The sequence below is a fragment of the Strix uralensis genome, chromosome 5, assembly GCF_047716275.1.
Source record: "Strix uralensis isolate ZFMK-TIS-50842 chromosome 5, bStrUra1, whole genome shotgun sequence".
NCBI classification, from domain to species: Eukaryota; Metazoa; Chordata; class Aves; order Strigiformes; family Strigidae; genus Strix; species Strix uralensis.
In genome coordinates, this window is record NC_133976.1 from 14,246,142 (window position 1) to 14,271,674 (window position 25,533).

General features: G+C 39.4%; 1 protein-coding gene across 2 annotated transcripts in view; it reads right to left on the reverse strand.

Annotated features, from left to right (window-relative positions):
- Window positions 1-25,533, reverse strand: part of RELN (reelin) — a 295,992-nt gene that overhangs the window by 51,855 nt on the left and 218,604 nt on the right. For both annotated transcript variants that reach the window (XM_074869921.1, XM_074869920.1), the window contains exons 25-37: window positions 23,753-23,958; window positions 20,620-20,791; window positions 20,037-20,237; window positions 17,670-17,905; window positions 15,419-15,576; window positions 14,309-14,516; window positions 8,682-8,758; window positions 7,007-7,165; window positions 5,077-5,265; window positions 4,578-4,851; window positions 3,003-3,143; window positions 2,730-2,907; window positions 1,216-1,300 (exon numbers count right to left, since the gene is read on the reverse strand). In XM_074869921.1, the coding sequence (XP_074726022.1) occupies window positions 1,216-1,300; window positions 2,730-2,907; window positions 3,003-3,143; window positions 4,578-4,851; window positions 5,077-5,265; window positions 7,007-7,165; window positions 8,682-8,758; window positions 14,309-14,516; window positions 15,419-15,576; window positions 17,670-17,905; window positions 20,037-20,237; window positions 20,620-20,791; window positions 23,753-23,958 (2,284 nt within the window). The remainder of the gene's footprint in view (window positions 1-1,215; window positions 1,301-2,729; window positions 2,908-3,002; window positions 3,144-4,577; window positions 4,852-5,076; window positions 5,266-7,006; window positions 7,166-8,681; window positions 8,759-14,308; window positions 14,517-15,418; window positions 15,577-17,669; window positions 17,906-20,036; window positions 20,238-20,619; window positions 20,792-23,752; window positions 23,959-25,533) is intronic.

Consider the following 25,533-nt stretch of genomic DNA (forward strand, 5'->3'; position numbering starts at 1 on the left):
GACATTTTTACTCATTGTATTTTCAAATATTTTGGCAAGGATCGTATGTAGAAATATTTCCAGTGCATAGTTTTGTAAAAGAAGTCTTCACAAAGATTTTGCTTTTAAACATGAAATATTCATCATGTTATTGTTTTGGGGCATGTTTTTGGCTATTGTTTTCTCTCTTTTCCATAAAGTACTTAAACAATAGTAATAAATGGCCAAATATATATGATTAAATGCCTATTAAAGGGAATCAAACTTAATTCAGAAAGAGCTGCATTTTTACTTGCCCATACAGAGATTTGGCTAAGATCTATTTAGGAAGAAAGAGGTGGTTCAGAACTCTTTTCACGCTGTCCTTTGAAAAATGGTGAGTCAGTTAGGGTCCAGTCCCAGGGCACTGATCTTCCCACAAAAGCTATGAACGTCTTCCACCTTCCACAAAATGCAGAGGAGTTTTTGCATGTTGAGAGTTCAGCCTGGAAGTGCTCTACAAGCAATGCTAGGAAGGACTTCTGAAATTGCATGGGAGTTACTCAAACCCTCAGCCAGGTTAGTGGTTCTCTACCATGTCACTCCTGACTTGGATAAAATTATTGTGCAAAGCCAGAGATGGCAGGGCCTTGGAGCAGGGTATGACTGAATCATTGGCTTGGAAATACTTGTACTAGAGAAACTGTCTTAAGCTTGTTACACCAATGTGTAAACTTGGCTTGCAAAGTCTGACTAGTCATCATACACGATTAAACAAAATTATGGCGTTTAGTCATCTCTAAGATACCTACTAGGAAGTCAAATGGTAAGAGCTTTTAATGCAGTGGACTGAAGCTTGAAAATGAAACTCCCTGTAGTTCCTTGTCAGTCCCTTAAGTAATCTATTATAGGCACCATTTTATGACTTTAAACAATGATAATTTTTTTTCCCAACATACTGCAAAATCTTTAAAAAATCTTGAGCTATTTTGTTTCTCTTCTGCTCAAAGACTGTACTAGATGTGCTGTTTTTGACATGACCACAGTTTACTTTTTTCTTAAGAACTGCACAGACAGCCATGTAGGCTGGTAGCAAGGTAGGTTTGATGCAGAAGCTCAAACAAGTTCCCATATTATCTACAATAAACTGATGATCGTGTACACTGAAGTTGAAAATGTAAATCCATATTCTTTTCTGTGATGCTACTATACATGAATAAAGCTAGAGAAGTGATAGGAAATCAACAATGATCTTACCTTTGGCAATAAATTTAAATGAAAACTGGATGTACACGGTATTAGTGCAATCTAGATCTCTTGAAACAAGCATTCTCAGTCCTTCCTGCAAATACAGAATATATAGTGTGAGTCTTAGTTCCCGTTATCAAAGATGCTCTGCAGCTTATTATTTCATGGATGTTTGTAAGTGCTGCTGGTGGTAGCAAGAGAGGTAATTCTCCATCCCACACCTTCTCCCAGGCAGTAAATGGGAACAGTGATAGCCTTGGCAAAGTGAGCCACAGTAATGGAAAGGGCTAGATATGGGTGTGTCACCACACAGATACAGGTACAGTTCACTCAGTTCATGCTCTGAATCACTGGGATGTGATCTACAAGCACTGACTTACTCAGACATTGAGTCCAAGCTAGTCTACTAATTTTTGGGGGAAATTGTATAGTAGCCAAGCACCCTAATTTCCAGGCAGGAAGACTCCTCTCTAGGATCTTTTTTCTGTGCCTCAAAAAACGTTTTGTACAAATATTGTCTTCTGGGGCAACCTCTTGACTTAGAGCAGACAGGAGACTTCATAGTGACCCCTAATGTCCTGTCCATCTCTATAGATGAGCTCAGTGTTGTGTGGATCCTGCGGCCAGAGCCGGTCCGTGTTCTGCAGAGATCTAGCAAACCACCTCTCAGAGCTTCCCTCTTTCTCATACCTATTCCCCCAGGTGAACAACATGCAGGAACAACTAATCCAAGTTTTAGACAATGCACATCCTGTGATTTGTGATTTAGATGATCTAAATAGGTTGAACTGGAGTCAAGGTTTTGCAAAGAAATATTTCTAAATAATTCATTTCTATACCAAACATTATTAAACTTTGCTTTTTTGGTGCACCTGAATTCACAGTGTCAAATGAAGACTTGCGTGTGAGCTTAAAATCTGTGTGTTTATATGAACAAAAGTCTTTCTATTATGTGTTTTGCTGAAGAACTGAGAAGCTCAGAAAATAGGATATTTCCTGGCCTTTTTTAACCTGTAATTAACAACAACAACAAAAAATCCTTAAAGAGCTAGAGAACTTCAAAATGATAGAATTAAGTAAAACACAGGCTAACTACATAAACATTGATTACATAGAATACAGTGCTGACTAATTTATATTATTCAAAATACTCAAAAGCCAATCAGGGGATTTCAAGACACAAATCCAATTGATTGTAATCTGTACCATATTTTCAAAGCACTCACTTGGCCTCAAGAATCTCAGCAGCAGAGTTTCATTCTTTTCCTTTGGTGGTTAAGTAGGAATTTATACCACAAATGAAAGTAATAACCAACAAACAGATGAAAAACATTTGTTCATAAAAAACAACTGTGACAAACATGGTGCATATTTAGGGCAGGAAAAGATAAGAAAAATTAAAATGTCAAATTCTAGCCTAAAGACTTGGACATAAACATATGGGGGGAAACAACAAAAAATTTACTTTCTGTTTTTAACTCTACTGTTTTTTATTCATGTTTTCAATATAAGTAATCTCTGACCCCTTTAAAAATGAGAGCTGTTCCAGACTTGATGGTGTCACCATTCAGGTTTCCCCTCTCAGCACCGTAGACCTCAGGCCAAAGGTCTGGATGCAAGTTACCATTGAAATCATCCTTCAGAACAGACGGCAGAGGAATGACAGGGACACAGTATGGACCGCCAAAGCCTCTGTCACACCTAGCAACAAATTGGGAGGAAAAGGTGTTATCCAGCTGGCCTAGATAAAACACAACATCCTTTCTATGGAGCAGGTTAAACAGGTTGCTACTTACACACAACGACCTGCATCACAGATGCCATGGCCTGAGCACATCCAGGGGCACCCTGTCGCAAGGACCACATTATCAATAGCCCAAGAATCAACACCAGAAGCATAGTTGTACTGAATCCATCTGAACCGTGTTCTGGGAGAGCTAGAAAAAACAGAGTGAATGAATTTCAGGCTTCAAAATGTCTTCTCCACAAAGTGCTAAATAATAAAGAAAATCGCATAGACTTCAGGAGAAGAAAAGCATATTAATAAGCATGACTGCCTGTGTTTGGAAAAGATTCATATTCCAGCTGAAACTGGAAGTTTCAATGTCTCAGGTTAGCTTTTAGGCAAAATTCCAGTGGACTGTAAGGAAGGTGCGCAAAGTGAAAACCAAGAAAGAACATTGCTGTGACTCTTGCCGGTCAGCAAAGTGGTTGAGCAGAAACTATTAGCTACATTAACATTTGTCAGCTCCACATGTTGCTAGCAGAGTTAAAACAATATATAATTGCTTCAGTAAAGTAAGAAGTAATGAAATTTCATTTATACTGAGTGTTGTGTAAAGAAAAAACAGTGATTACATATGTTCATATATGTATGTATAGCAATGTATGAATATATGTGTACAAACATGCACATGCATACACACTGTTGTGATTGCAGACTGCCTTGTTATCCTCAGATGAGGAAAGTATTTTTTAAAAATCTATCAAAATATTATGGGTTAGATCATCTTGCATTTGTTCAGGCAGGAAATGTGCTGTAGACAATGCACAGAGAATTGCCCTCAGATTTTTACAAGATCAGAATATCATTATGTTTGTGAAGAATATTCTTTGGAGGAACATGTATGGTCCTCTGGAGTGAACTATGGAATTAGAAACCAAGATGTTCACCCCAGTCCCAGTTCATTTACTATGAGTCCATTTTTACCACCGTATTTTCTGGGTGGTGAAATTTACAGAGGTAATATGTAGGGTGCTTTGAAGAATTACAGAACTATTCAGAATAATGTAAGCAATATCATCATCATCATCTGTTATTTCTAAACTAGAGCATGGTTTTATTCAGAGAGACGTATGCCAGCATATCTGCCACATCCATTTACAACCACATGATATCACTAGGAGGCAGGCAGAACTCTCCTCCCGCTCAAAAGATTGGAGGTGGCACATTCAGTAACATGTGTTTTGACTTACTGAATGCCATGACTAACATGCCTAAATGTTGGATGATGACTTATATGCAATGACAGAAAATACTTTTATATGAAAGGATGGGTTAGGACATTAATTCTTGCTTATTACTGGGTAAATGTTAGAAAAGCTTGGTTTAGCATTCCTGTTCTTGCTGTCATAGATTATAGGCAAGACTTAAGGATTCACTCATCCAAAGTTGTTATTTCCTTAAGTTCCTCCAGTTCAGATTGTACCTGATGAAATATTTTGAAGTGAAATTTAAAATTCCGGTGGTGTGACAACACACATTTAATAATTTAAAAGACATGCAGAAAATTCCCAAGCTGGGGGATGTTTGCTCAAATTAGATCATCAAAATCTGTATCATGCTAAACAGCTAGAAGAGCAGTGCTCACTTGGTTGAGGGTGGGAGGTAGACAGTAATTCTTTTCCAGTTCTGGAATCTTTCTGAAGTGTAGATGGAACTCTCGGTGTAGTGATGACAGCCGATGGTTGGAGGGACGCACTCCTCTGTCACCAGGTGCCAGTCTCTCCCATTGTTTAAAGAATATTGCAGGTGAATGCTATGGGAATTGCTGTATGGCTTGCTGCAACCCATGCTCAGCTCAAACTGCAAGAAAGTGGAGGCTGATACATGGAAGTCCCAAGTTTCAGCATAACGAGGTTTTCCTAAGAAAAGAGAGAAAAATAACAACAAAAAGTATACCTTATACATATGCTTTTGGTACTGTCATTCAAATTTGTTATCTGTATTTTCAGCTTTTTTCAGCCTTCTTTCTCTGCAGATTACTATATACCTGAATTTGTCTATACCTCCCGTCTTGTAAAAACTTAACCCATAGATAATTTATAAAACAGACTCATACAAATGTGGCAATGTTTGGTGACACATACCAATGTTTTCACTGAACATCAGAGCTGTATCCATAGACAGGCAGTCGATGTCTACTTGACCTCCTTGTATTCTGTACCAGCTTGCCTGTAAATCCACAGTTCCATCAAATTTATCCTGGAAACCAGTCTGAGAGCTGTCATTCATCCCTATAAGGACATCATCCAAAGCCCACTGAGCTGAATGCTTCCCTATAAAAAGTAGAACAGGCAGGTTAGTGGAGTTCCTGTAAGTTATCTTTTATGCCCATATCCTGTGTTCACTCAGTGAGCAGTGTTAAACAAGACTAAAACATTGCTCAAGGATGAACCTGGACTCTAGAGTATGTTTCTATTTCAGATAAACACAGATATTTTCCTCTTCATTTCTCAAGCTTCAGTGCCTTTGTCATCATACGCTCTCCCTGTGTCTGAATGAAGCTCTCCCTGAGCCCCTAGACTGGGGATTTTCATTTTAAGAGTCACAACCTTCCTGCCATTCCCCACAGCTAAATCAGAAAGGCCTCTGTATAGTTCTCAAAGTACCTTTTGTATGGAAGAGGATAGTATACAAAGGAAAATGCTGAAGGTTCATGGTATAGATGATATTCATAGAAGTGGTCTTCACTTTCTCCTTCCCGGAAACTTCTATTCTCTTGCTCTCCAGTCTACAGGCATCCCAGTTCACCACCATCTCCAGCCCATTTCTGCAGCCCTTCATTTCAATATACCTTTCTACTGGCATGCTGAAAATGCCATCTTACTGTACATTCACTGCCCTCACAGGAGAAAGAAAGTCTTGACAACAAATTGTGAGGTAACAGTGATGTGCCAGGACTTTTGTCTTGCCACTATGAGGAACATGGGTCATGGCTGACAGGGCCAGTCTGCACTGAGTTATGGCAGACAGAGGACAGTCTATGAAGGAGCTATTATCTGTAATAAGGAGTGGTTGTCACCTATGGGTGCTGGTATGGAAAGTGGCACTTCAACATTTTTCCCAAACGGACTAGCTTCTTAACTAAATCACATCCCTCTTGCCTTGTCTACTCTCCTGCCTAGTGAGGACAATTAACTCCAGCACACACATAGTAAGAGAATGTACGAATAAAAAACAGCCATCAAAATGATAAATGATATCCAAGAAGCTGCATACCATAATTACCTGAATGTAAGCTGCATGCTTTTCTCCCCAGAGGACTGCTGTTAAAAATGTACTTTGCTATATTTCTGAATATGACCTTATATTTCCTGCAGGGATCCAGGAGCTGCTGCCTTGCACGAAGGTGAGACAATCAGGACACTTTTAATTGAGGTAATGTGCCCCCCACACAGTGGAAGCTCTCACAGCATCTGTAGGTATCAGTCAGCACCAGGGTTTTACTTTCAGCTGAGAATGTGGGAAGTGGCTGAGTGGGCTTTGGAGGTGCAGTAGAAGGCAGGAGAGCAGGGCGCTGGGACAACAGCAATGGCAGGGGATGGGGGTCCTGTTTTGGAGTGTGGAGATACTAAAATAGTGAGATGGGAGCCACCAGGTAGGCAGATTCAAGCTCAAGTTATGCCTCCTCTTCCAAAACAGAAAAAATGAGATAAAATCTATAAGACATTTTGCATCCCAGGTTACTCTATACTCAGGTAAATCCTCTAATCTTATTTAGGCTTTTCTGTGTAATATTCTTTTCCCCTCCCCTCTGTTATCTCCCAGCATCGTTGGTTTAAACTTAGCTCTTAAGCAACTTTACTCTTAGCCCACTATTCTACTAGGTGCTATAAAAGAAATTCAAATCTGCAGTGTGACTGAGGAAAGCCTAAATATGCTCTTACAGCACCCAGCTGTTCACCATACTGTATTTTTGGTAAGCTGAGGCTTCTGCAGAACATGCCCATACTGAGAAGCATTGACATGCATGTTGTGTAAAGCTGCTTAATGAATTTTTAGGATGGCGTTGCTTACCGTGTTGTGGCTGCCACCAGCGGAAAGCAGTGGTAGGGGTTTTGGCCTCTCGAGGTAAGTCTATTGAAACAACCTGGGGTTCTAGGTACGACATGAAGTCCAACTCTTTCAGCAAATGCCAGGTGATCCCGTTGTCATTTGTGTATTGAACAACAAGCCCTATATTTAAAATTAAGAAAGACAATTAGTCTGACTGTACAGAGCAAAGGGGGAAACTCTTCAGGCTGTACTCAGGAGCTGCCAACCCCTGCCCAGTGCACATGACTTTTGGCATCTCCCCTATCCTTTTGGCATCTCCTGGTCCAGGAGCATTTTGTGGATGAAGTCCTGCTGCAAAGGTGATGTGGGCTCACCAGATGCCATGCGTTATCTTGCTTGCCTTCACCAAACTCAAAGAATCAAATCTTTTACAACCCCAGTGAAACTAATTGTACCACAGAAATGATAGGAATAACGTGACTTTCTTCATAACAGTCAGTATTTATTTCATGTTGGATACCCTTACAGCTTGTATGGGACACTGTAATTCTGATAGCTGGGCTCCCAGTATGGTTAGTTTGTAATGCTCATGCTACCTATGCAAGCATCCTTAGAAGTTAATTATTGTAATATTTAGATAATTTAAGATAGAATTCATATCTAACACCCAGTATGGCAAATACTAGGACATAGCAGAATTGTGAAGTCACTTATGAGCTTGTCAAAGGGAATAATACAAGAAAGAAGCACTCATGTACATTTCTTCTCTTAAAACTCTTTTATACTGGAGTATATTCGAAGGTAATGAATTTTCTTGTGTCTTATACTGGTGCAAATGAGAGGAGAATCAAACCTTCAATGTAATCTGTGCTGAAAGATGACAGTTGTGAGTCAGTATCAATGTAAATGCCATACATCAGGAAACAGTCCACTGATGCTGGATGATTTATACTGAGAGGAAAATGAAGTTTTCTCATCTACCAGATGTTAGGAGTCTGTCTTCATGCAACTAGACCACTTTCCATGGGGAATCTGCTCCCAAATCTCTGCTGATCCTTCCCAAACACAAATATCAACTTTCCCTCCCCAGTAACTCTAAGCATGTGGGTAAAATAAGAGAGAAGACAGCTGGGAGAGATTAATTTCTTTAGACTAAATATATTTTCAGCTGCAGCTTTTCCATTTCAGGTAAATCATGCATGAGCTTGGATTGGAAGGTAATCTTTTATTAGACCCACTGGTGTAGTTGAGAAGCTGAATAGGTTTTCAGGCACACAACTCTTCTTCAGGTCAGAAATGGAGGTTGCCCACTTTATCCTGAACTTGAATTTTATTCCTTTTGTTTCAGACCTGAAGGAAGTCCTGTGTACTTGTACATTTACCTGTTTTCCAACACTGTCAAGTAGTTTAGTAAAAGCTATTACACCTCATCTTGTAAATGTTGTCTTTCTTAAACCATCACAGTACCAACAGTTACTCCTACTCATAGATCACCATTAAGTTTGATGGAAATATGTGTAAATATAAGTGTGGAACAAAAGTAAATAGTTGTATGCACCATTTAGGAAAACTAAAGAGGTAATTGATTTATGTTAAAAATAAAACAATCTTTTTGATTTTTAAAGGCAATAAAAGGCAAAAACACTATAGAAGACCCAAAATACAAAAAGCTTATTATAAAGCAAAGGTGCTTTACCTTCATTCCTGGCTCTTGGTCTGTTGCAGGAGTTACCAACAGCCTTGCTTCCAATTTGTACATAAAATTGAACTAGCCTGTTAAAAAAATCAGGGTAGAAGAGACGTGTAATTATGTTCTGATAGCACAAGATCAGTCAGGATAACTCTCCTCTCTTAACTAATATGTCATTTTCAGTTAGGTCATTGTTCTGGGCTTATTGATCAGGTAATGTTCCCAGTGAAATCACACATGGCCATAGTAAACATTGGAGGACCCAAGACAGAAGAAGGTAATGTGGTTTATTGAGGCTGTTCCTAGTAAGTGTATTGTTGGACTGAGTAGCAGAATTTAGCAGTTCCTTCTTTCACACAAAGATGCAAGATCTCCAAAGCAGGCAGATCTACTCCTTACATCAGATCTTACCTTGACCTCTTGTAACTGGAAAGTAGTTTAAGCTTTAAAATACAATATTAGATTTTTAATAAATCACCAATCCCTTTTTTGGTCCTTAAATTCTTGATGTAAACAATTTTCAGTGAAGAGCATTCATGGGATATTTTTTGAAGTAGACCCTTTGATTTTGAACCTATATATTTTGATTTCACTGAATATCCTCTTGTCCTCACGTCATGAGAAGGGGAAAAAAATGTTCCCAATCTGCCTTTCTTGTAACCTTCCCTATAGTCAGTGCTTTTATCACTTCCCTATGTACTCTTATTTGTTCCTGCTGTAAATCATGGCAACTTTTTCATCTGTCTCTCTGCATGGAAGTTTTTCGATGTCCTCAATTTTTCCCATAACCATTTTCTGCAACCCTTCTAAAGCCACAACATCCCTTTGAGACAGTGTTGCTGGTTTTATTGACAGAACTTTGTATTAGCCTGGAACATCCCTATTTAGCTATATTTGAATTAATAACTATCCCATCCTTGTACTCCAAAACGTTAATTTTTTTTCCCAACCTGCAGTGATGCCCTGGTATCCCTGCTAACTGATATTTTCAGTTGTGACTCTGTGGTGTCAGAGTAGTTTATATTTCCTTTTAGATGCACACTGTTGTGCTATATAACAGAAATCCATGTCAATTAATGTACTGCTGCTCACTCACCAAATTTCACTGCATTTTTCCAACATTCATCTGAGTCTTACCTGGTCATAACTAATGTAAAGATCTGTGAGATGACTGAGAATGCCATTGCCACCACATCCTTGCCTTCCTCACAGGTTGTCTGCATTGCACACCCAAAACAATGCTTGACTAGAGCAGGGAACCTGGACTCATGCCCACGATGAGCTTTTGCATGCTGAAAGTTGGTGATGCCATTCTCCTTCTTGTTTCCTAGCCAGTTTTTGACTTAGGATGATGTCTGCCTGTTGTGTTATGACTATTGAAGTACTTGGTGATGTGATGTTTTTAGGAAGCAACTGCTTGGACCTTGTGCTGGGAGTATCCTCATGGAGCACACAAAGTGAGATGAGGTTATTACCAAATAGGGGTTTGAGGAAAAAAAGAACACAAATCTAAGGGAAACCAGGCTTCATTAATTCTACTGCTTGTAGATAACTTCTTTATTTTAAATGCTAATTTTGAGGTAAATTTGTGTCTCTGTGTGAAGACACGAGGCTTGATTTGTCACTCAAAAAATTCCTCACAAGGATAACTCTTTTTGCTTTAGGGGATTTGGTCCTAATTTGTAGTGACATCAGTAAAATCACAGACGAGCCACAGGACTATGGCCAGAGCCAGTATGATGCAGATAGGACTCGAATTTCCCTCACCCACTGCTACATATACAATGTCATGATCCTCTTCTGATTCTAAATCCAACCACACTACAGGTCTGTTATCGAAATCGATATCTCCTATCTGAGATGTTTTGTATATCCATAGGGACTAGGACAAGCCAGAATACACTCATCAGTCTCATTCGTAATATAACCCCATAGATAGCTCAAGAACAGACAGGCTCACAGTACTACACTGTTCAGCCAGGTAGGTCCTATTGTTTGCTGCAGTGCTGTTGTCTGAGACAGTATTCAGGCAATAAAACACTAGACAGTGGTGTCAGAGGTGAAAAGATTTACAGTCTTATGATGAAATTCTCTTTTATGCTTGCCAAATGTAAAGATGGGTAAAAAGCAAAAACAAAAGACAAAACCCCCTTTTTCTGAAGCCAGGTGAATCAGCCCATCTGATCTGTAAGTGTTTGACCCAGAACAGCTCTCTGGGATGGTTACACAGTCATTAGCAACAGAGTTGGTAATGCAGATGGAAGCCAAGTCAGCTAACAAGCCAGATGTCACCACTTGGAAAAAAAATAATTCCATGGTTTTTATCTAGCTGCCAGGTATGCACTTTGTGCAAACGCTCTCACTGAACAGATAGTGAAGAGTGTCATAAGGGACAGGCCATCAAAATGGGAGGCAGTAGCTCATCAGTAACCAAAATGCATCCAGGTATCGTATTGTCAGTCTGGAGGATGGATATACTGCTGGTGAAATTGTGTCTTTGGTACATTGGGCCATGCAAAAGGGAAGGGATGGAGAGACTCCAGGGGGTTTCTGAAGTGTAGGGCAAAAAATGGTCTGGGTGAAATGAATTTTGATGGCTACAGCTCTCTTAGTGCTATGGACATTCTCATAATGTCTGTGAAAAAGGTGTAGTCAATCATGTAAAGAATAAGGAGACAATGGGACAAACAAAGCTAAGATTATGATAACACAATGTATATGCTAAACATCGAGTGCTTGTTTACAATCATTGGCTTCAGGGAGCGAGCTTTAGTTTTAAATGCCCTTAGCATGACACCTGAGTTTGGTGGTGCCCTGTTGGGCTGCTTCCCTGAGCAGCACCATGCACCTCAGACTGGCAAATCTCAAGCCCTTTGGAGCAGAGTGAACCAGGAACACCGAGCCCCCATGGACCCTGCTCCTCTGGGAAGAGAACAGAAGGGAAAAAGGGTCTTTGTACTTCTTACAAAAAAGAATGAAAATTCTTTGCATTCCTTACATAAAATTTACACTTTACATTCAAAAAGCTGTAACTGAAGCAAGATGATAGGGAATATGCATAGGTAGGTCTGCAGAAATTCAGAATGAAAGTAAAACTTTAATATCTTGCAATATTTTTCAATTTTTTTGCTCCTCCATGCCTGATTTAATGAAACAAGATCTTAAAAAGTCTGAGAAAACACTATTAACCTGAAAAATAAGAAGCTTAAAAATCTACTGCAGGAGCTTCAGCCTTCCTATTCACAACCCTCAATCCACATATCTAACGGTATGTCTTTCAAGGCATATTTTCCTGCTGTTTACCCAGTCACCAACCCCCCCACCCAAAAAGCCCATGCAAAAATAAAAGATAACTGTGCAGGGGCTAAGGTGACCCCTAATAAGATAACCAAATTCTATGCAAGGCATTACTGAATGCAAAAAGTAATACCAAAATGGGAAAAAAGTGCTTCCCTCTAATCTCCTCTTTCAAGTGACATTAATTTTAGCTCTGATAACAGAAAAAAAATTTCTAGGCTGAGGAATTATTTTCTTTTTATGGTATAGGTCTTTCAGTTAACCCCTCACACTTTCATAAACTTAGTCTGCCTTTGTTTCTAGTAAAAAAAGACCCAGTTAATGTTATAGATGGTATCGAACAAAGTGGGATGCACCTGTTCTAAGCAAGATGTCTGAAGCTGAATGTCTAAGTTTTATATGGCCAACCCAGATTGCCTTATAATTAATGAAAAAAACCCCATGCTTCCAGACAACAAAGCAGTGGCCTGTGATAGACCCTATTTTAGGATGAGTTGCATTGCTCTTTTGAAGCAGCTATTATCTCCTCTGAACATAAAAGCAACCTGGGGTAATTGCTGTAGTCCAAGAAGCCCGTGTTCTGGTCAAGTGGCATGAGGTGGATACTACCCTTGAGCACACATGTGGCTGTAGAAACCAAAAAATCGATGTTAGTCCCATTTGTGTTTGAGATGACCAATGTGTTTGTTCTGTCTAGCAAACATCCTAGGGATGTGGCTTCAAGCTTGAATTGTTCAAGAAAGTTAAACTGCTCACTGTGATGCTTACAAAAAAAAAAAAAAGCTGATTTATTTTGACAAAATGATCAGCTGCAGCAGGCGAGCAGCTCACATGGTGTGCACAAGCTCAGAAGAGGGATCTTAGTTGCTCTTATCAGGTGTCCCTCTGGCCACTTACGTTCTTGGGGCAGTTTTAAGACACCAGATGACCATGTTCTAGTGCAAAACAGAAGTAATGATAGATTTAAAAAGTCAAGAAAGACCATTGCTCAGTATTTTAAAACTTCCTCTGGCTTTTAAAATGGTTCAAACTCTGTAAAAATGGAAAGCTATAAATATGAATATCTGGCATTAAAAGTGGTTTCAAAGTAATCTTGAAGCTAAAGAAAATCCTTTTCTTTTATAAAAAGATTTCTCCAGGAAAGTAGGACTAACTCAAAAATACTGTTTGAATATAGACTTCTTGATAACATGGCTACTTTCAATATTATGCTTCACAGGATTAATAACATGAGATTTAAAAAGACAGTGGAACAGAAGTGCTCAGATCTTCCCAGAGTTCCAGTGCAAACAGGTACTTGTCCAAAGCATATTTGTCAAACAATTAATTGATTTAATTATTAAGTAATTTACATAATTATATAAATAATTCACATATTTGTCAGATGCACAGGGGACAGAGGAAAGGCAGCTGGTGCTGAGCTGCTCGACGCCAGGGAGCAGCTAAGGATGTCCCCAAACCTGCAGCACCCATACTGCCCCAAGGAACACCACTTGCCTGAGCTGGAGAGTGGTAGCAGTAACTTGTGGCCAATCTTGAGTGATCCCACAATTTAAATAATGCATCAGATCATGGAATTACTTACTCTTGGAGCAGTATTTGTCAGGAAAAATATATTCTATTAAACTAACGATATCATTGTAGGGCGGGCAAGGTTTCAGGTGTGTGATCCCTTATGAGACTGGACAAAGCAGCAGCAAACTCCAGGCTAAATAACGGTCAGAATTAACAGCCCTTTGTTTATCCTAATTACATTAATCAATTAGAAAATGTGAAAAAAAAAAGGAAAATTACTACCAGCAGAGCAGGATTCATGGTAGCAGGGATAGAGGTGAAGGCTTGTTAGCCTCTTGGCTACACAGAAACAAATCACATCCTGTTTTTTTACACTTCTGACAAGTGGACTAATTCACAACATCTGGCAAGTAAACAACAATTCATTGCTATGCCACCACTATGCCTGCAGTTCAACGCAGTCAGGGGAAAGGGAGTTTTTCTGCCCAGCTGTGGGCAGAGTCTTAGGTTTTGTGCAGTCTCAAGACCACATCTTCTGCTTGTCTGTCTAGAATACAATGCAAACCATCTTCTCAAAAGGATAGAGTTCATATTTTTTTATGCTGCTATTCCACTGTTTCTAACATAAGTATTGTCTCTCAAGGAGAGGAAATAGTATACCAGAATGAATGAAAAAGTAATTTCTCTGCCTTTAAGATTTCTTGTACAGGTTGAGATTACCAGAAAATTATTTCCCACCTTCTCACATCTACACTTGTAATAGCATAGAAGAGGCAACATGAATACACAGACAATTATGAGAAGCAGCACTGAGGATTGACCTGATATTTGTGGTGTCCAGGGGAACAGTCCTCGCCTCCCTTTTGCCAGGTCCACTGAAGTACAGAGATTTTCCATCGCTGAGCACACCACAGCCTGTCCCAACCTGACCTCCTGTTATCTTGTACCAGAGAGGGCTTAGCTTCCTCTCAAACCTGTCGAACATCTCACTGTGGTTAGGCACATTAGACACACAGGTTCCATGTGATGCTTCAAGAAAAAAAATAAATATGGGAGATGCTTTGGTGAAACTGTGCTGAACAGAGTAAAGGTCAGATACAGTACATTGTCAGACAGTTCTGTTGCATCCACATATGAGAAAGTACTGGGCTTTTCTAAAATACCCTGATGACAGGATTGTACCTTTTTAAAACCGCTTTACTAATATTCATAGGCAGAATAAGCCCTCTTCCTCTAAACTCTAAGATGGCTTATTTCACTAGGTGAAAACCAGCTATGCTTTATGTTGATAAGACATTTTAAGTAAACAGAAAAATATTATCCTTTTATTTAATTTTAAACAAATTGAACAAAAGATGTTAGTTTATTGCTTTGTTGGTATAGAGGGTTGAAAAGAGTGCAGCATGCGACTGCTTGTGTCAATCACTGATTTTTTTTCATTGGGTTTGTTGAGGGTTTTTTTTGTATTTCAGCATAAAAGCTCCTGAAACCACAAGTGAGCAGAATTTTCCACAGAAGGGCCTGTCAGAACATATGTTCCCTCCTGGTCCCATGCCATCTGATGGCCATGGGACTCAAAACCAGCAGCAATATTTTTGAAGATCATCCAAAGGCTTTTAAGCAGAATTTTTAGTTTATAATCTTTTATTTTGTTTTCCCTTTCATCACTAGTCCCTTTCCATTCATACAGATCATGATGTTCAAAGATTGTAGTTTCTAGAAACATCACCGGTGTCCCCTGACTTCAGCTGCTCTGTTTTGCCTGTGTTGAATTTTATTTAACAAAATGAAAAGATTCTTGCTGGCAACCCATGAAATTTATGTCATCATATATTTTTCCAGAATATCAGAGAGGAAAAACAAGATGCTGGATTTACAGCTTTAACTCAGACAATGCTTACTGTAATCCCATGTAAAAAGGATTGTCTTACCTGTGTAGCCCAGGTCACAGAAGCAGACCCCTGAGACACAGTCCCCATGACCGTTGCAGTAGTTGGGGCAAGGCTCAGAAATGTAAACACCATCTAAGCCGAAAGGAGGCACACTCTTGTGGGAGCTGCTCTCCTGGATCCAGCGGAATCGAGTCTTACTGTAGAGAAACAACGATGAAGGACATGACTATTCCCAGCTTCAATATCCACTGCTCCTTGTTCAAGATTAAAAGGAGCTTTTCCTAAGTTAGCCACTTGCAAATAAGATGCAAATGGCTGCCTGCAAAATATTTCTGACATCCTACATTTTGTGCAACTTCACTAAAGGATATTTTTTTCCAGATTTTTTGGATGTATTTTGACTTCCTCTATTTCTCTGTCCTGTATCCATTGCACTGTGATGCAAAGTACAGATACATGGTTTTATCAACAAGAGTGAATGATTAGACGTGACTCTGAAGGTGCCTTTCACTACTCAGTTCAACCTGAACTGCTAATTATGTATTGAAATCCCAGAACTCCATTTCTCACAGTATTTATGAAAGGAACTCAGTAATGGCAGTGATGCAGAGTTTGTTATGGGATTGTATAATTTTGAGTACAAAACCTTCAAGTAAATTGGATGCAAGAAAAATCATCCACTTCCTACAAATAATAGCAAATAACATGTCCTACAGGACATGTGGACAGAATTACTAAGTTTCTATTCTTGGATGACAACATGAAATTCCTGGAAAACAGTGATCTAATCCTTAACTTGTGTAACTGAAACTGTTCCAGGAACTTCAGTGAGCCTACACTAAGTTACTCCAGCTGACCCCCTGCGTGGGAAATTTGTTGAAGAAAACATATTTTGGTTATTAATTTTCACTCTTTAACTTTTAGCTAAATCATTTTATAGGAGTTCCAGAGAGGGGAACAGATTTAAAATCTCATTACCAATCCAATGGATTAACTAAGATCCTCCTTGCTACTCTGCTTAAAATATAATAAACCTATTGCTTTTTTTCTACTATTCACTGGGATTTGGTAGGTAGGTGATCATTGTGCTAGTGCTCTGTACCAACTGATAAAATGGGATGCTCTCTGAATAACCCATGAATCATGATTTCCAAAATGACCCACAACGAGTTCAGTTTTCGACATACTGAGACCCTCATTGTACGCACAATACTTACATTTTTAATGTGTTAGCATGAACTTCTTATTCCTGATCACATTACTGAACATAATGCCAAACAGATTGCTGCTATTGATTCTGCACTGCTTGTTTTGGGTAAATCAAATCAGCTGGTGTCAGATCTGTGCAATTTGGCACCTGCTTTTATTGCCTAATTACTGAAGAAAAGACAAACTTGTTACGGTACATGCTGCTATTGCAACTCCTTGAGGCAAAGGCACCAGCTCCCTGCTCCACAATATGCCACATACTCAAAATCTGTGCCAGGGCTTGAGGATGAGGAGCCCACAGCAGGAGAATGGGGCGGAAACCCAGGGGCAGCACTAGAGCAGCTGTCTGGGGGAAGAGACTGGAGGCAGCCAGGGCATGGCCAGGGCTCAGGACTGGCTGCCGGCTGCACTGGCAGTGCAGGCAGCAAATCAGACCGGGGAGGTTTACTGATAGGGTTAGACAGCAAGCAAAGGGAGTGATAAACTTCAGCCAAACCCAAGGAAGATTGTGAAAAGCCTCCTGATTTCAAGGGTTATTTGTGTCTTCCACTGTCTGATGTTTTTGCATCTGTATTAACGTGATGCTGAGGTCGTGCTCGCAGATGAGCACACCTATCAGTCCTATCTCCTTTGGCTTCAGCTGTCCCAGCTGCTTTCAATGACACAGCACATTATGCAGCAGCTCAAATATCCTTCTAGGGTTTCTTTGCTCAGTGGTAACTATAAAAGTAATCCTGCTCAAATGGCTTAGTTGATTCAAGTGACTTATCACTCTCTTGCTGGTGCCTCTGACTTAACTGATATGCATAAAGACAGACAGCACCATGATGAAGAGATTGATGTCAAATTAAAATGTTCTAGGTTCCTTGTTGCTTTGTAATTTAATTTTATATACCATTCTGACACCTTTAAAATGGAAAGCTTCTTCCTGTTTTGGAGAGCACAGTATATTTTTCCCAGATCTGCTGATTTTTAACACCACTTTTATTCACAGCTTGCAACTTTGTCCTAAGGTAGCATCAAAGAAGAGGCAGCTAATTCACAGGTACCACTGGCATCACTGTTTTACAATGTACAGTACCTGGCTGCAAGTGACCTGGGGATAACAATAGTAATTCTTGTCCAGTCCTCAAAGTCTCCTGTGTGATACACGGTTGGCTCACTCAGCTCCCGGGAGCTTCCCTCACATCCTTTAGTGCCTGGAGATGCAGGGTAGCAGCCCTCCTTCACGAGCGACCAGAAGAGCCCAGCATCATGCGAGTACTGAAGCAGAACAGGAGCAGAGCTGCTGTACTGGTTGGTGCAACCAATGTTCAGCTGCAAAAAAAGCAGAGCATCAGCTACAAGCTGAAGAAACCTGCACTGTTATTGGTATTTATTGACTGCAAACCACCTTTGACTTTTTGGTTTGGGAGGTTTAGCATTCTGAACACTTGCTTTGAACCCTGCTGGCAAGCAGTGACCTATGCTTGGAGAATGTTTCCTACGTGTATATGACATTTCTCAGTAAAAATTCCCACTATCCCTTCATTAAGGTTGCTGAGATCAGCACAATGAAATATGCAAAGAATTTTTCAAAGGTCCTGGTGCATAGCAGGCCACAAACAATAAAATCTGTGCAGGCACCTACATGCCCAGGAGGAGTGGGAAGAGCTGTATCCTCTAGGACCCATCCCATCTGCAGTCCACCCAGTGAGCCCAGAGGATCAGCCTGGCTCCCAGGTCCCCTTGTCCGGGGCTGAAAAACCTGACCACAGTCTAGTCATTGTCCTCACAGGACAGATGTGTGTGAGTTGGCGCTGCAGTTTGGGCTCCCAGAATAGAGGAAAATTGGATGAAACAGAAAAGTGCATATTAAAATGTGCAATGAGAACGTAACCAAGACAAAAGTCAATTGCTGATTTGAAGTTTTCAGTTTCATTTTTCAAGCTATTAGAAAAATATTAGTTTTCATTATTTTATTGCAGAGATTTTACTGAAGCTGTAGAATGTAAAATGTAAAACAAAATCATTCATGAAAAATGAAATAATTTTGACAAATTATTGTCTCTGAGTTTGTCAATGTAAAATTATTCCAGGCAGCTATTTGAAATGGAAATTTCACAAACTCAGGAAAGCATTTAACCATGTGTTTAAAATTAAAGCATGCAAATAGGACTAACACATTTATGTGCAGGCCAGTTTAAAAGCTTTCCAAAAAAGACAGGAGTATAAATTCAGGCCTTAAATAATAGACTTTATAAAGAAGGACTTGCTCTTCTCTGATACATGTTGTTTATGCTTGGTATATTTATGTTACATTGCCAAGTGTTTCAGCATTGGAAGGTGTATGAAATAGTTTTAAGTATTGCTTTTTTAGACTAAGCCATTTTTGAAATGATGTTGGTCATCAAACCTACAGAATGGAGACTTAGTCACTAAAGTAGAGGAAAGTGGTGAGGAAGCAAATAGCATCTTTTCCAGCCTAAATGGTATTTATATATTGAAATGTTTTTGGGTTTTAGACAGTTTAAAGTATAAAACTACAAGCTCAGAAATTGTACTGCAATCCCTCAGTTTGTATAGCATTTCATTAGCATAACTTTTAGATGAAATGAGATTATTTTACAAATCTCATTATTTCTAACTAACTTTCCTATTTATGGAACTGTGGGAATTATATTTGAAAAGCTGCCTGTAAACATCTGATATCTTTAATAATTCCACTTGTAAATTATTCAGTGTCTGTATCCACCAATTATGTAAGGACCATGTATTTGTGGTGAGCTCATTAAAATTGCATTGCAACCAACCTCCAGAATTCACCAATGGGATTTCATTATAAACTCAATAAAATTTTGATTAGGGTTCAGAAACAAGAGCTTGTCAAAGCAAATACTCTTTCTTTGGAGCTCATATTCTGATGTATTGTCAGACCACTGAAATTTTTGTAAGCCCTTTAAAGAACAGAGTGCTAATTGGAGCCTATATTCATTGACACAATAAAAGTAAATTATATGAAAAACCCATGCTGGAGTACAGAGCAGCTTGTAAGTCCTTAAATAGTTTAAAATATAAAAAATGTACACAAACCACACTGGTGCTTTTGTACTCATGGAGCCTCAGATGTGATAAATCCTTTTCCCTTAACAATGCAGTAGCATTTCCTAGGACCAGCTTGAATATGACTGTCACTTCAACCCACTTCTGAAATGTCTTGAAGAACAACAAGATTTAAAACTTCTCCAGAGGGGTAAAAAGGCTCCCCTGCACCGAGGTTTTGGCTATCCTTTTAGAAAGCAGCATGACAATTTATGCTGTATGAATTCATAGTTGTGCTCTTCACATCTTTTTATGCAATGGCATAATTTATCACCTTGTTTTGAACTGTAGCCCCAATGACATCTTGCAAGTGTTGACTAAGGGCAGTTTTACCAATATTCTGCAGGGATTTATGTTTAAGGAATACCTTGAACTGGAGGACGTATCCAGGCTTCAGAGTTAAATCTCGAGTCACTGCAAACCGGTCGCCATCTGATTTACCAAAGAGCATGGCAGAAGGGGTGGCAGAGCAGAAACTTTCATTTTTGGTCATCCCTTCATTGGCCAACATTAACCATACACTCAGCTGGTTCATAGGGTAATCAAATGCTGGCTTTTCATAAAAGTTCTGTAAGAAATGAAAAGGAAAGCAACAACAAGTACTATCACCTTGCAGTGTGACTTCAGAATAATTCCCCAAATGGTCCACTTTCAAATTCTGCAATTTGTATTTTCTGTCATTTTCAAAATATTGCAATATCCAAAATTTCTCCCTTGACTTTTTGAGGAGATACATAATTTCATCCTCTGTCAAAAAAATTAGGAGCCTGATGGTTTTGCGATAAAACTCAGGTTACTCCCACACAGAGAGTCACAGCTGCAAATACTACAGCTGTTTCCTTAAATACACACAGTATTTTCAAACAACATTATATTCAAAGAAAAGTCTACTAACAGAGAGGATGGTTCCTGTTTTGTGGGGATTCCCACAGCCTGCTCTTGCTTATTACCTGTGGTAAAGTGGGATTAACAACGGGAATGATGTGCTTCTGCTTCTCTGACAAAATGATGATGTCATCAATGGCCCACTGATCATACCCTTCCCCTGAAAACACAGGTTGCCACCAGCGAAACCTGGTGCAAGGCGTCTTGGCTGCAGCCGGCAGCTCCAGATAGACAAACCTGAAGAACATAAATTCAGCAGAACTTTAGGGAACACAGTTTGTAAAGAAATGGGAGAAATGACACTGAACAGGGAAAAGAGGCAGGAAAGTCAGTATCTTATATGTAGAAGTCATCAGAAATCTTTTACATATCTGGATACCTATTTAGACATTGCATATCAAGAAGCCTGCTTTGTCCTTCTTGTCTGTGGAGAACGTGACCTCTTTAAGACAAGGGCTATTTTTTACTCTCTATTACTATATTGCCTAGCACAATAATGAATTGATTTGAACTCTTCAGCTTTGAATTAAACTGTTCAGCTGATCCATGTTCAGTAAGTCTTAATGTTCTGGTGCCAGCAAGTAATAGTGAAATTTTGCTGGCAAAATTAATTTCTCATTCTCTTCTGCCGGTTGAGACTATTTGTAGACAAAAGCATCCTTCTATTACAATGCAATAGATTATGTAGCAGAGTTTTCTGCTGTGGATAAAAATATTTCATCCCTCCTATATGGGGTTTCATAAAAGAACTTTAGGTCTTTGCAGATAGTTTACTTTATGTTCAACTTAGGAAATACCTTACAAAAATTATGTTAAATAAAAGTTAAAGTTTCAAACCTAATCATACTTATGTTAAAAAAGTACAATAATTAGTTACTTGTTCAGTCCTATTTCAGACAGCTTATGTATATGCATTTATACATATATTCTTTTCAGTACTCTTTCTTTATACCACATTATTTTGTAGCACAGACCCTGCTTCACTTGCTGGTTAGGCAGAGAGAGGTGGAAAAAATGTTCAGAGATACAGGGAACCTGTTTTTCCAGAGGTTTCCTAGATTTCTGTGTTGTAAAATAAGGAATTGGAAAATAAGATCTGGACCCCATTTGAAGCAGCAGAAAAATAAATATGCATAGCTATATTCAGTAAGGACCATCGCTTGGTTACTTGAGGGGCAAATGTTTTGTCTAAAAATAATGTATTGGATAGTCCAGTGATGAAGGTTTCAGTATGTAGCTTCTTTGTTGGATGTGTCCTGTAGTAGAGGCTAAACCACCCGCCTAGTGGAAGAAGGGAAGGAGGTGGATGTAGTTTTTCTGGATTTTGGTAAGGCTTTTGATACTGTCCCTCACAGCATCCTTATGGACAAGTTGTCCAACTGTGGGATGAGCGGGTTCACAGTGTACTGGGTGAAGAATTGGCTGAAGAGCAGAGCTCAAAGGGTTGTGGTGAATGGGGCTTCATCTGGCTGGCAACCATTCACCAGTGATGTTCCTCAGGGTTCAATTCTAGAGCCAGTCCTATTCAATATATTTATCAGTGATCTGGATGCCAGAGTTGAATGCACCATTAGCAAGTTTGTTGATGATACCTAACTGGGTGGTGCTGTTGACAAGAGGCCTTGCAGAGAGATCTAGATTGATTGGAGCATTGGGCTATGATTAATGGGATGAAATTAAGTCAAAATGCTGAATTCTGCACCTAAGATGGAGCAATGCCAGGCACAGGTATAAATTGAGAGAGGAGTGACTGGAGAGCAGCCCTGCAGAAAGGGGTCTGGGGGTGCTGTTCGGCAGCAGGCTCAATATAAGTCAGCAGTGTGCCCTGGCAGCCAAGAGGGCAAACCGCATCCTGGGGTGCATCAAACACACCATAACCAGCTGGTCAAAAGAGGTGATTATCCTGCTGTAGTCAGCATTGGTGCGACCTCACTTGGAGTACTGTGTGCAGTTCTGGGCCCCACAATTTAAGAAGGATGTGAGGTCCCTGAATGCATTCAGAAGAGGGCAACAAAGTTGGTGAAAGGGCTAGGAGGAATGATCTGTGAGGAGCGGCTAAGGACTTTGGGCTTGTCTAGTTTGGAGAAAAGGAGGCTGAGGGGCAACCTCATTGCTCTCTACAGCTTCCTGAGGGGGAAGTTGGAGAGGGAGGTGATGAGCTCTTCTCCCTGGTATCCAGTGAGAGGACATGTGGGAATGGTTCAAGGCTGCACCAGGAGAGGTTTAGACTGGACATTCTTTATCGACAGGGTGGTCAAACACTGGAACAGCCTTTCTAGAGAGGTGGTCAATGCCCCAAGTCTGTCAGTGTTTAAGAGGCATTTGGACAATGCCCTTAACAATGCGCTTTAACTTTTTGTCAGCCGTGAAGTGGTCAGGCAGTCGGACTAGATGATCGTTGTAGGTCCCTTCCAACTATTCTATTCTATTCTATTCTATTCTATTCTATTCTATTCTATTCTATTCTATTCTATTCTATTCTATTCTATTCTATTCTATTCTATTCTATTCTATTCTATTCTATTCTATTCTATTCTCAATGGTTTTATACTTCTAAGTGCCTAGATCAAATTTAGAAAAGGACAGTTTGCTGAGTTACAGAAGCCCTTCTGAAAACATTGTTCATTGCAATGCAAAATGTCAAGATGGGAAGATAAAGTTATTTACATACTGAAAGACATGAACTACAGGTAATAGAAATCATATTAATACCTATGCAGACAAATGCAATTTAAATTTTCACTGACAAGCTATCTTACAGCAAATTTGAAATGCTGAACATGATTTCTTCTCCTCCTTAAATATTTCTTTAAAGGAGTTTTTGTTGTATGTGACATTAATACATGTTCATTAGATCTGAAAGCAGTCAGAGGAAATAACAGATTTTTACACCTCTTTTGGGCAAGTTCGGTATATGCTTGCTAATGTTTTGAAGATATTAGCATTTTAGTCATGTTTCACATGGGACGCGAGTGATTAGAAACTTTATATTTTACTTCAGTTTTTTTAAGGCCCACCTTCATTAGATTTTTCCTTCCTAGTGACAGGAGTTTCTGTGGCAACCTGGAAAAGTTTCCATGTAATGATGGCTTTTAAGCATTATAACTTGAAAATATTATTCATGTTTTCATAAATTGAGAAATAATGTTTTTTTAAAGAGCTGATGCAGTATGGATTTAATTTAGATCAAAATTATACCTGGGTTTGCTGAAGTCAGAGAAATACATTTCTGCTAGTAGCTGCCAGTTGATACCGCCGTTATTGCTGTACTGCAGCAGCACACCTTCTTCTCTGCTGTCTGGTTTATTGCATGAAGAACTGTCTCCTCCTATCTGGATGTAAAACTGGACAAAATCCACCCAGGTTGTGTCCAAATCCCAGCTTACCAACTGTCTTTTTCCAGCCTACAATACAAAAAACAAAGGGGCAATAATAATATTAAATATGACACCTTCACTATGAATAGACATATTTAAAGTTCAATACAGGTGAATATTTCATAGAAAATTGCACAACACAGAGGACATTGTGTTAACATGACATTTTTTTGTCTTTCAGACAACGAATCTGCTTGACCATCCTTTATGTCTTAATCACCCTGGTGGGATCTCACAAGAGTTTTTGTTTCTAGATTTCAACACAAAATGCGACTTCACAACACAATTTCCACACAACTATTTCATCTCATGCCTTCAAGGTCCCAAGTGCCTTCAAACCTGGTGCCAAACTAAGTGCCTATCCTGAACCAACCGGGACTAAATTTTTAAGTATTCAGCTCTTTATTGATAAAGCATAAATCAGTAAAAGGACATTTCTGAAGTCTCATTTCCCCAGTCAAATCTTGCACTGTATAGGGTTACCTGATCATCTGAAATTATAGCCCCTATAATACCTGCTTTTTGAAGCCCATCTCCTACACAAGAACAAGGGAGTGGCATTTTCTCTTTATGCCTCACCTGAGTAGGTTTTGTTCCTACACAAAACTATGCTCTTTTCCTAGTAAGTGTGGTAAATAAGAAGTCTCTCAACTAAAACTTGTGGATTTGGTTTCAGGTTTACCTAAGCATAGCTGAAAGAAAAAAATAGCATCATAAAATTTAGTGAACAGCTTTTCCAAGGATGTTTTTGAGCTCTAGCAGGAAACAGCTCTTGGACATCTACGCTGTGGTCAAAATGCTCACTTTGTGCATGTTGGCAAAGGAAGACAAAGCATATTCAGCTAAAAAAAGCTTTAAGGTTTAAGAACCTTTTATTGTGATTGGAATTACCCCATTCTCCTCTTACTCTTGTGCCCTGGTGCTTGAGGGCTGAGGTTGTGGGCTTGTATATCAACAAGCCTAGAAGATGCAGATATGTGATATGAAGCTGCCCATGGTGAGGCAGGACACAGGGTGACAGCAATGTCCCCACCGAGTTGCCCCACACCTGACACAACCCTGCCCCAGCAGAGCATTGTGCTGCCACAAGCTTTTACAGGTAGGGCAAATATGTGTAGCTGGAGGGAGGATGCAGGGATCATATTTCTGCATTCATTAAAAGTAGCTGCAACCTGGCACCAGCCCCCAAAATGGAGCAGAACTGGCAACACGCCTACTATTTCTAATTCCCTAAAAAGTCATGGGTTCCTGTCCATCTCCAAACATAAAAAAGTATCAAACAGGAAAACCTGGGCTAAATTATATAATGATGCCTGTTTTAAGTAATATTTATGCTTTCCTCTGTCTCACTTGTACATTGACAATCCTTCTGACAAATTTCCAGACAAATTTGAGATAAGCAAGTGAGGTGATCTAGCTGGACATAAGTAATAAGATTTATGAGCTGAGATTTAAAATATCATCTGTGTTTTTTAATAAGATGATAGATGAATTTAAATCCCATGCCGCTCATCATCTCTTTCCTCTTTCTATCCAGGTAAGGGTAAACTCACACAGATAAATGTCTATTGCTTTTTTTCTCAGAATATTTCACTTTGCTGG